At 54.1% G+C, this 11,093-nt stretch overlaps 1 protein-coding gene across 1 annotated transcript; it reads right to left on the bottom strand.

The window, feature by feature from the left end:
• Positions 1-557: 557 nt before the first annotated feature.
• Positions 558-10,662, bottom strand: TBX21 (T-box transcription factor 21). Its single transcript, XM_010960567.3, has 6 exons — positions 10,046-10,662; positions 3,461-3,615; positions 2,948-3,069; positions 2,200-2,358; positions 1,994-2,055; positions 558-1,757 (listed from the first exon to the last, which is right to left on the bottom strand). Exons 1-6 carry the CDS (start codon positions 10,534-10,536, stop codon positions 1,139-1,141), a joined length of 1,608 nt encoding a protein of 535 aa, XP_010958869.2. The 5' UTR covers positions 10,537-10,662; the 3' UTR covers positions 558-1,138.
• Positions 10,663-11,093: the final 431 nt, after the last annotated feature.

The following is an 11,093-nucleotide window of genomic DNA, read 5'->3' as shown; positions in this document are numbered from 1 at the left end:
GATCCAAAGCTGCCAGAAACACAAAGAGAAATCAAGTGCCATCCTTCTCCAGACGCCCCCCACCCTTGCCCCAGCCCTCATCCTCTAGCCTTGCACTCACACCCTGCTCCACAGGTTAGTGTGTCCCAAGACACCTTAAGAGGCAGCATCAGTCATCAACCTGAGCTCCAAAGGCAGGACAAGTGGCCTTGCTCTAGCTCAAGTTATTCCCTAAATGAAGCCACCTCTGGTTTCTAGGAGCTACAGGGTCTTCTGAACTTCAATTTCTGTTTGAGAGCAGACAGAACAGCTTTGGTACATTTGCAATTCCCAGTGGTGCCCCCATCCATGTCCCCCACCCGGGCACAGAAGCAGGACACACTTGACAGTTTCGTGTTTATTTTCAGAAAGTGATGAAGACAAAAGATATATATTCAAACACCACTCTCTGTACAATAAATAGCCTCCCCTGTTCCAAAAATAAAAATTAAAAAGAAAAAGAAAAGAAAAATGCTCCCTGATACACAACCACCACCCCATCCTGAGGCGTGTACCATCTCCCCATCCCATCCCCTGAGGCGTGCACCATCCCCCCATCCCATCCCCTTCCTCAGGACCCCACTGTCTCCGAGCTGGCAGGGCCCAGGCTGGCTGCTCAAAGTCACCTGGGTCATCTCCCTGACCCTGGCTGGCTGGTTGTTATAAAATTCATGTGCCGTTATTTCCAGATCAGGGATTAACACACACACAAACAAAAACGTTGAAAGTTACTCTACAGAGAAAGAGATCTTGATTATCCAGTCCAGCCATCCACCTGACCCAGACCCTCACCCCACCCCCACCCCACAGAAGAGGAAGCTCTTTTGCATCCCAGACCTTCTGTTATCTGGCTGGGAACCCACAGCCAGAAGCAGCACCAGGTAAATGGCTGTAGTTAGGGCCGAGGAAGGGGCAGAGGACACTCTTTTCAGGTTTCATTGTGGGCCAGGAAGCAAGTGAACCCCAGAATCCTTCTTGGCCCCCCTCTTCCTCAACCAATTACAAAAGGGGAAGGGACAGAGGGAGTTAGAGACCACTCAGTCCTGAGTCTGTGGTCTACAGTAGTTGGTGTCTCCCAACCTAATAGCACTCTTTCTCTTCCGTTCACCACATCACCTGCTCAATTGGGAAAATAGTTATAAAACTGGCCTTCGGTTTCCTTATCAAAAGGAGAAGGAGCCCCCGCAGGGGAGGAACTGTCACCACTGGAAGGATAGGGGGACACACGCCTCCTCTTAGAGTCTCCTTCACCCAGTCCCGAGTCACTGGACTCCGGCCGGATGGGGGTGATGTCAGTCCACAAGGAGGGGGAGCCTTGGTCCTCTGGCCCCCGCCCCTCTGAGGCTCCAGGGCCAGGTTCCATGGGCAGAGTCCGCATGGAGCGGAACCAGCTGGCTGGGCCCATCTTGGGAGGGTATTGGGGGGCCACAGCCCAGCCAGCTCCAGGCGCCAGGACCTCCTGGCTTCGGTAGTAGGACATGGTGGGCCCAGGGGCGGAGGGCAGGAACGCAGGCTTCATGCTGACTGCTCGAAACTCGGCCTCGTAGCTGTGGTCCCGGGGGGGCCCCAGCCAGTAAGGCTGAGGCACCACATCCTTGGCCTGGCCAGTAAGGTCGGGGTAGAAACGGCTGGGAACGGGATACTGGTTGGGGAGGAGAGATGAGTAGTGATCTCCCCCAAGCAATTGACAGTTCGGTCCAGGTGGAGAGGGGACGCTGGTGTCAACAGATGCATACATTCTAAAAAAAAAAAAAAAGAGGAAAAAAACAGGAAGCAAGAAGACAGGGGTCAAGAGCAGAACCATCACTTATGAACCTGCCCATTGCATGTCCCTCCCTAGACCTGCTGGCCCTCCAGGAGCACCCACCCCATGCTTCCCGATGCTCAGAGGCAGAGAGGGGACGTGCTGGAGTCCCAGTCTCAGAGGAACAAGAGGAGGCCTCTGCAAAGGTGAGCTGAACCCAGTGGTACTTACGACTCAAAGTTCTCCCGGAATCCTTTGGCAAAAGGGTTGTTATCAATTTTCAGCTGAGTAATCTAGAGAGAGGGGAAACAGAGTCACCTGAATCCTGAGTCTGTGGCTGGGGAGCTTACAAAATCCTTCCTAGGGGATACTAGGGGCCTGCTCTCCCCCTAATCCCCCTCCCAGGCTCAGCCCACCCTTGCCCAGGCAGCCCCCACCTCCGCATTCTGGTAGGCAGTCACGGCAATGAACTGGGTTTCTTGGAAAGTAAAGATGTGCGCATTGGAAGCGTTGCAGGCTGCCTCTGGCTCTCCATCGTTCACTTCAACGATGTGCAGCCGGGGCTGGTACTTATGGAGGGACTGCAGCACGATCATCTGAGAGGCAGTGAGACGGCTGTGAGGGTGGGAGGAGGAGTTCAAAGGACCCCACCTCCATGGCTGGCCCTGTGGCCAGGCTCAAAAGGACCCTGAGGTCATGGTGGCCATTCCCCTGCCCTGCCACCATGTAACTTCTCCCAGGCCTTCCAACCCTAGTCCCCAGCCTCTTTAGGGCACCAATTCTATCTTCCTGCCCCCTTCCCTATCCCCAGATGTCCACTGTGACCAAGCTATTAGTACAAACAGGGCTTTTCAGGGATAAGGGCATTTTAATAGGACTACTCAACTCAAAGAAACTCTGTGTCCATTTCCTGGGACCACCGGTACCAGCTTTATACCCAATACAGTACACGAGCCATGGCAGCCGGGATTCAGTGAAGAAATCCCCAGGCTGGTTAGTCCCATGTTGGCCTGAATGTGATCCCTGCCTGCCCTGAGATTCAGTTCCCTCCCAAGGTGGGTAGAAAAGAACCAGAGTCAGAGAGGAAGAAAAGTCATTCCTACAGAACAGAATCAGCCTACAGGACCTACTGTGGCCTCAGGGATGGGGACGGGGGTGGGGCTCGCCCATGGGGAGGAGTCCCACCTGGGTCACATTGTTGGAGGCCCCCTTGTTGTTGGTGAGCTTTAGTTTCCCAAATGAAACTTCCTGGCGCATCCAGTGGGCTCCAGTGTTGGGGGAATCGGGGTGGATGTACAGGCGGTTTCCTGTGGACAGTTAATCTCTTTGGCATACAGCCCCTGGGACCAGGCCCCTGGTGATGTGGGACTTCTTTGCCTGTTCTGAGGGGGATGGCAAGAAAGAAGCAGGGAGGAGACAGACGGGGCAGGGCAGGGGGAGGTGTGGGCAGAGGACTGAGCTGAAGATAGGCTACAGCAAAGTAGGAGATGATAAACAGAACGGAAGTGAGAAGTGGGAGAGGATGGGGTGAGATGGAATGGAATGGGATGGGGTGGGGTGGGGTGGGATGGGAAGGATGGAACGGAGAATTAAATACTAGGAGTCACGGGCAAGGGCTTGGAGGTTCCTCCTGGATCCACCAGGGGGCGCCCAGTCTTAGAGAAAAAGTGTGCCCACCGCTCCCAAGGAGGCTTATACCTGGCATGCTGCCCTCAGCCTTTCCACACTGCACCCACTTGCCGCTCTGATACCGCCAGTGGTGCTGGTCCACCAAGACCACGTCCACAAACATCCGGTAATGACTGGTGGGCTCCAGCCCAGCCACAGTAAATGACAGGAATGGGAACATCCGCCTGGGGAGAACAGAGAGACCCACTAATATCCATCAGACCCCCAGCCCCGGGACAGCCGTCCCTTGTGCAAAGGCCATCCCGTCAGTGGTGTGCTGGAGCTGGCTCCCGCCCCACACCAAAGCCAGATGGAGAGGTCCAGAAAGCCTGCCAGCCAGTTGTTAAAACAGCCACGGTTAAAAATTAAATTATATAAACTTACAATTAAATATATTACATTAGAAGCCAAGGTAAGAAATACTCCAAAATCATCACTTCCCAGTTCTTTCAGTCCATTTTACTTTCATCTCTGCTCTTGAGGTTGTTTACGTCTCCTCTGCCCGTATGGTGGAGATACTAGATAATGTGCGCTACCACTCGTCTCTTCCCGACTCTGCGTTCCGTGATATCACGTGGGTAGCTTAAAAGCAGCATTGCAAGGGTATTTACCACAGAAATCAGCAAACACTACGAATCAGCTTTTTAAAATGTTTTTCTTTCAGAGGGTCAGTTGCTAGACATTAGCTGCACACCACTGTCCGTACTCTTCGTTTGCTTCCTAGCGGGGAGCAAAGCCACAAGCCAGCCCCACACAGGATGTTCCTAGTAGGTCCTCATGCCTCACTTCCCTGAACCCTGGTGTGGCCTCAGTCCGTCATCCATCCTCTCCACTGTAGTTCTCATGGTGCTAGCACATGCCTAGCCCCACAGCGCCCATCCACAGGCCCTCCCCACCCCATCGTCGTGGGCCAGATGTCTGCAGTGTGGTCTGCTCCAGGCCTGAGTCTTCAAAGTCCTAGCTGGAACTTCCCATCCACCTGAAAGAGGACTCTAGAGCACAGTCCTTATGTTCAAAGTCCTGGTTCCCGGGAAAAGGAATTTGGATTTGGTGTGCTGTGTTATTGTGCCAGAATATTCGATTCAGAGAAAGCAGCACTCCTATACCACAACCATCTTCCACCAGCTCCACCAGTCCCACTCCCAACACATCACTACAACCAACATCTCCACCACCACCACCATCACTAAACCAACACCTCCACTATCACTACCCCTAACACCACCACCACTACAACCATCATCTCCACCGTCACCACCCCCACCACCATCATCACTGTAACCAGCACCTCCACCATTACAGCCATCACCACACCCATCACCACAACTATTACCTACACTATTACCATCACTACAATTACTCCCTCCATTATCCCCACCATCACTACAACCACCACCTCTACCACCACCAGCTCTAACGGCTTAAACCCTTGCTCTTCTAACCCAAGCAGGAAAGACAGAGTTTTTAAGATGGCAGAGTCAAACTCTCATCAGAATTACTTTTCATTCTCACACACTTCTCCCCTCCTCTGACAAAAAGCCCCTCAGGATGGGATGAAAGGTACTGGTCCGTGAGTCAGGAAACCTGGGGGAGGGAGAGTTCAAGGGGTCTAGGAACACTTTGGGGTAGATTCTAGTTCCCAGAGGGTCCCAGAGCAACATCCCTAATAACCTTGAAAGATCTCCCTGGAGGGCAGTCACAGTCCCATCTTCCCCAGATTCTCCTGGGCTGAGCAAAAGAGACCACTGGCCCTATGACCTTGGATAAGTTAATTCCCAAACCAAACCTCAGTTTCTTCACCTATAAATGGAGATAATAACTCCTGTCCCCCTTTCCTCTGAGAGATGTTAAGAAGTTTGAAAGATGTGAAACTCAGCTCACCGTCTCTCCCGTCCCACCCCCATCCCACCTCCTCCCAGGCCCAGAGCCGTCAAAGCACTCTGGCCTTGCAAAAAGACCCTGAGCAAGAATCCAGAGTTCCAGTTCTAGACCTTTGGTCCCAGGCGCTCGGCCCACCAGTTGACTTGAAAAATCAGAGGTGAGGTGTGAGGCTCTGAGCATTTGAGGGTGGGAGAATATTTTCAACGCGTTTCTACCAATGACTCATTCTGCAACCTATATTGTAACCTGTTCCTATCCAAACTTGTAGGAATAAAATGAGAGAAGAAAACAAATTCATTGAGCCCCTATGCAGCAGTCAGTTCATTGAACCAGTCCTTTGAGACAGCAAATGTTATTTCCATTCAAATGTTACTTGAAGAAAACAAGGCTCAAAGAGGTTTGCCGATGGCTCCCTGATAGGAGAGCAGAGCTGGGGTCTCCTGCAGCCTCCATACCTCCATCCTGCTTCTCCCTAGCAGGAGGAAAGGCAGGTGACACAGGAGGACCGTGAGGAAGAGGGAGAAGAGAAAGGAGATCTCAACTTCATCCTAAAAGTTTAGAATCACCACCAGCTGGGATTCCCAAAATAGCCCCTGATTTACATGACACTTTGCTGGGAGGGAACAGGGAGTGAAGATAGGTCTGGTGCCAAAATGAGCCCCCTACAAAAGACCACTTACCGTTCTGCCCTCAGAGGATAGGGTCCAAGACCCCCAAATTCCTCTGCTGCCCCTCAGGACCATCCCGCCTTGAAATGATCCACAGGGTCTGTATGCCTTCCCCATCCTGAACACCTCTGACAATGCTCCAATTCACTGTCATTAAGTACAAATTAAAAGGAGATGGTTTTTATCAGTCATGTCGGCAAAATGTTTCAAATTTGGTAATATCCAATGTCGATGAGCCTGTGGGAAAGTGGGTCCTCTCGTTCACTATTGGTGGGGGTGTAAACTGGTACCACCTTTTAGGAGTGTATTCTGGTTTTATTCCCTCTTTGTTATTTACTTTTTTTTTTTTTTTTTTTAGGAGTGTCTTCTGGCATCTGCCTATTCAAATGCGAAAAGCACTTGGCATCAAGAGATCGCCTCCTCCCACCAACCTTGGACCCACTTAATAGAAATCCGACGGCCACCAGCAAATGGCCGAACAGCAAGCAAAGCCGTTTTCACCTGCACCCAGAGAAATAAAGCTGGCTGAAAGATAAAAAAAATTTTTTTTGTTTTTAAAGAGCTAAAGCGTTCTCGGAGTAGGAATGTAGAAAAGAGAAAACCAAAATGCCTGAGGCCAGCGATCGAAGATGATGCAGGACTGAAATTGTTTTATCGAGCCCTAACTTCACACATACACACACGAGTGCAAATTGGGATGCTTAACAACAGAGCTACCCAAAGTTATCTTAATTATAATAATCAACTAATCACACCCAGAAAAGTGGGGATTGCCAGCAATTACTGCACATCCACACACCCACACATCCACACACCCGGAGACAGCCGCCTCTCTCTTCCTCTACTGAGAAGGTCTGCCTTCGACTATTCCATGCCAGCCAACTCGGGCACAGCACACAGACTACCTCGCAGAGATGACATGAGGCCCAGCAAACCCAGGAGGCACTATAAGGCCCCAAAGCTCCACAAACACATAAACTTGAACTCCAAAGTCTCCAGTTGGCCAGACAATCTTTTTGTCCTGTTTCCCCTCCCAGCTCCATCTGAGCTGCCTGGCTCCGTCTCTGGACCCCGGAATCACTCCCGGCTCCCCGCCCCATTTCTGCCCATGCAGGAGAGTGTTTCGCTTGTCCACCCTGAGGATGGGGCTAGGGTGGGTGTGAGGGAAGGATCTGGGAGGGAGTGAGTCAGCCCAAGGCAAAAGGCTACGGGGCTGTGAGTGGGCCTGGGCTGGCAGGATTTTTCAAAAAGGAAGAAGGCCGTGGGTGATGTGGTAGTGACTGGTGGGTCACTGGCACCCACGGAAGGACAGGCCAGCCCATCAAAAGAGAAGAACGGAAAGGGAGCTGTTCTCTGAGTCCAAGTCTTACTTTTCAGAAGTCGATAGCAGAAGGAAATGGCTGCCAACTTCCCAGATCACTGGAGCCCAAGCTCAGATACGGGGTGCTGACCCCAGAGGCTTGATCCGCAAGGAGGCATCAAAGGAAGGGGTGAAGGGGCCACTGTCCCCTTCCAACAGTGTCCGACACGCTGCAGTGTCCGAAGCGGTCCCTCAGGATGGATTGAAAGTGTGAGGATTGTAAAACACACACACACACATGCACGCGTGCACACACACACAAAACATTTAGGGAAATTTGATGACATTTAGGAACTTCTTCTCAGGTTTGCTAATGGTATTGTATTTATTTTTAAAAAGCCATTTTTAAAGGTGCACAGAGAACTACTTAAGGATGAAGTAATAAAGTGTCTAGGATTTACTAATTACTTATACTGTCACTGAACATGGTTTCAGACCAGAGGATGGAAGTTAAGTGAGCGAGGATAAAGAAACAAGGCTGGACCAGTACTGGGCAATTGTCAAAGCTGAGTAATGTTAGATGGAGATCTGTTACATTTTTCTCTTCACTGCTGTATATACTGGAATTTTTCATAATAAAGGAAATTAAGTGTGTGGATCCAAACAGACAACAAAATTTGTCAAGAGAGAATTACTCAGCAGGAACATAAAGAACAGAAGGAAACTGTAGGTGTAGAGATGGCGACCCGGACCGGGAGCCACATCGCCCTGAGATACCTCCTGAAACAGCCTGAGGGCAGAGCCACGGCTAGCCCAGCACCCAGAGCCCTGAAGTTCTGGCTGAAGCTCTGTCCATCCTGTCCCTCAAGACTGGAGGGGCAAGGGCCTGGCAGCAAGGCTGTGGGGAGACCCTAGCCAGGCCCCAGGATGGGAAGCTTCAGGACTCCCCAGCAGAGTGGAGGCTTGAGTCCGAGTCTGCTGTGTGAACAAGCGCAAGCCACCAGCCCCCCTGCGCCTCAGTGCCCTCAGCTGTAACTAGGGAGGCCGCTGGGCCTACCTAGCGCACAGCGAAATAATGGAAGTGAAAACACTCTGAATGCATGAAGGCCTTCGGCCAGCGTGGGCGACTGTTTTTACTCCCAGCCATGGGGGGATCAGAGAAAGAAACCGAGGCCAGTTCTGCCAGAGATGGGTGCGCTGTGTAACTTCAGAAGAGTCTCTTACTGTTTCTGGGCCAGTGTCCCTGTCTGTCCAGGGTAGAGACAGGACAGGGTCTTCTGGGTCCCCTCCAATTCAGACTCGATAGGACTGAAGTCGGGGCTGTGTCTGGGTGTACCCAGAGGGGGCTAGGGTTGGAGGGAGCAGAGAGGAATTATCACAAGGCTTAGAAGATGAAGGCCTTGCCAAAAAAGAAAATGCTAACGTTCCTGGGTTCATCCCAGAGAAAGAGGAAGAGCTCAGCAATCTGAAGCTAGTTGTGGTTGGTGGACAGGTCCCTCAATCCCAAGCCACACCATAGAAATCTTGGGGAAGTAAGAATGTTCCAGCAATGTCCAGACTAAATGTCAATCCCGGGGCCCAGCATGGCCTCTCCCCTCTCCCTCCCCAAGTCCCACATTCGGTATCTGCTCTTCAACACTTCCTAGGTCCACTGATGTTACAGCCCCTCCACACATAGGTCCTCACTGGTCCCCTGCCCATGCCGGCCCCCACTGGGCCAGGTGTGTGCACACTCGCACCAGACACAGGCAGGGCCCACTCAGAGTGTTGCTTACTAAACAAATAACACACTAAGTCAAAAGTTTCTCTTTCTTTCCCCATGACGGAGGCTCTCTCCGGAAGCAGCACCCTTGGCCCCAGAACTTACCCTGCATGCACTGGGCTCAGGAAACCCTGAGCCATGGAGCCATGGGTTCCCCAGGATGGACTGGTGACTATCTGGCTAAGGGTGGGGCAGGCTTTCAGGGAACAGGCTTTGAAGGGTAGAGTGTGGGACGAGCTGCCAGCTGGGACCCACAAATCAGCTTCACCTGCTCAGGCTCATGGTCATTTGTGCCCTGGGGCAGGGGACTATGCCTAGAAGGAATCTGTGCCCCCTCCCACTTTACCACCACCCACCCCACACACCAACCCCAACACACACACACACCAGACATATGATCTCAAAGTACTACCGGAAAGGAAACTTGGCGACCGCTTCTCCATGTCACCAAATCCCAGTCTTACTGTCCTCCCCCCGACCAGAGCTGACCTGTACCCAGCAGCAGCAAGGGGGCTGGGAGAGGTGGGCACAGGAGGCCCCAGAGATGAGGTTGAATTGTTGCCGGCCCCACTGCAAGACTCTGCCCTCCCCTCCGTTTGCCCACACGTAGGGGCTAAGAGGTGCCCTGTTCTGTCAAACCCACAGCACACGCTCCTTCTGTGCCCACGGCGCCCCCTACTCAGAGAGCGCACCCCAATGCTGGGTGAAATCATGGGCACCTTCCTCCTAAACCAGGACGCCGGCTCATCGTGCCCTTCTCCTCCACCTCCTTTTTGAGTTCTGCCTGTTGGTGTAACGTCCTGAGAGTAAACAACCCCAGAACTTTCCTAACCCCACTACAACTCCCTCCTTCTCCACAAAGCCTGAGCCAAAACTGTGAGGGACAAGGAGACACTGGCAAAGATTAAGACAGGAGAAAAAAAAGAAAGAAAAACGCGTCCCTGTCTGGGCTGGAAAGACAGAGACTCCCACGGCTCTGCGCTCCCGGCGCGCGCCTCACTCACCGTCCCTGCTTGGTGATGATCATCTCCGTCTGGTGCTGATTGAACTTGGACCACAACAGGTGGTTGTTGAGCGCCACTCTCAGCTTCCCGGACACCTCCAGACCCGCCGGGAGCGCATAGTCCTCGCGAGGCCCCGGGTAGAGGGCGGCGCGCGGGTCCGGGGCCGCGTAGCCGTCCCCCGGCTGGTAGCCCTCGGCGCCCGGCGTCGGCGGGAAAGGCTCGCCCGCCCCGGGGAAGCCGGAGGCCTGCGGCCGGGGCGGGTAGGTGTAGGCTCCGAGGAAGCGGCCCGGCGGGGCGGGCACTAGGGCGCCCCCGGCGTAGGGCGCCCCCAGGCTGGCGCCCCCGCGACGGTCGGCCGCATCCTGAGCGCTCGGCTCCGGGTAGAAGTAGCGGTTCTGCGGGTCGGCGCCTGGCGCCCGGCCCCCGTCGCTCGCTGGCATTGGCTCGGTGCCCGTCAGCATGTCTCCGCAGCCCGGCTCCACGATGCCCATCCGGGGCTGGCTGGCACCTTCCCGCGGCCGTCGATGACCGGCACCTCTCCGCGCGGGGGCGGGCGCGGGGGTCGGCGGGGCCGAGGTGGGCGGGGGCGGGGCCCAGGGGGTTGGGGCGGGGGCGGGGCCCCACCGGAGCCCGGGCTCGGACGCCTGGGTCCTGCGCCCGCGTTTGGCGGGCGCGCGGCAGCTCCCGGGCTCCCTCTCCAGCGGGCCGCTGTCACTAGCGTCGCGGCGCCTTTGCTGTGACCTTATGAAGCTCTCCGGTTCCTCCCCACCCCACCCCCGCCACCTCGGCCCCGCCCCGCCTCACCCCGCCCCTCGTGGCTAGTACTGGGCAAACTCTACTCGGTCGGTGAGGACTGAAGGGCCCCTTCTATGTAGACCAGCGAGACACCGGGAGCCTCGTAGTTCTCGCTCAAAGACTTTGCCTTCTGGGAGAGTCAACGCCTCCACCTGAAACGCCAGCCTGTTTCTCTCCTCTGGACCCTCGTGGAAATTCAACCCACACTTGAAGCCTCAGCTCAAAGGCCCCCTCCTACGGGAAGCCTTTGGTG

Source organism: Camelus bactrianus, chromosome 16 (assembly GCF_048773025.1).
Source record: "Camelus bactrianus isolate YW-2024 breed Bactrian camel chromosome 16, ASM4877302v1, whole genome shotgun sequence".
In the NCBI taxonomy this organism is placed as follows: Eukaryota; Metazoa; Chordata; class Mammalia; order Artiodactyla; family Camelidae; genus Camelus; species Camelus bactrianus.
The sequence above is the reverse complement of the archived record's forward strand: the minus strand, read 5'-3'. Positions and strand labels throughout refer to the sequence as shown.

Coding starts and splice junctions, on each gene's coding strand:
- TBX21 (XM_010960567.3), bottom strand. CDS start 10,536: ATGGGCATCGTGGAGCCGGGCTGCGGAGACATGCTGACGGGCACCGAG. Junction 3,070..3,460: donor GGCTGAGGGCAGCATGCCAG/GTATAAGCCTCC, acceptor AACTGTCCACAG/GAAACCGCCTGTACATCCAC. Junction 2,056..2,199: donor CTGCCTACCAGAATGCGGAG/GTGGGGGCTGCC, acceptor CCCTCTCTCTAG/ATTACTCAGCTGAAAATTGA.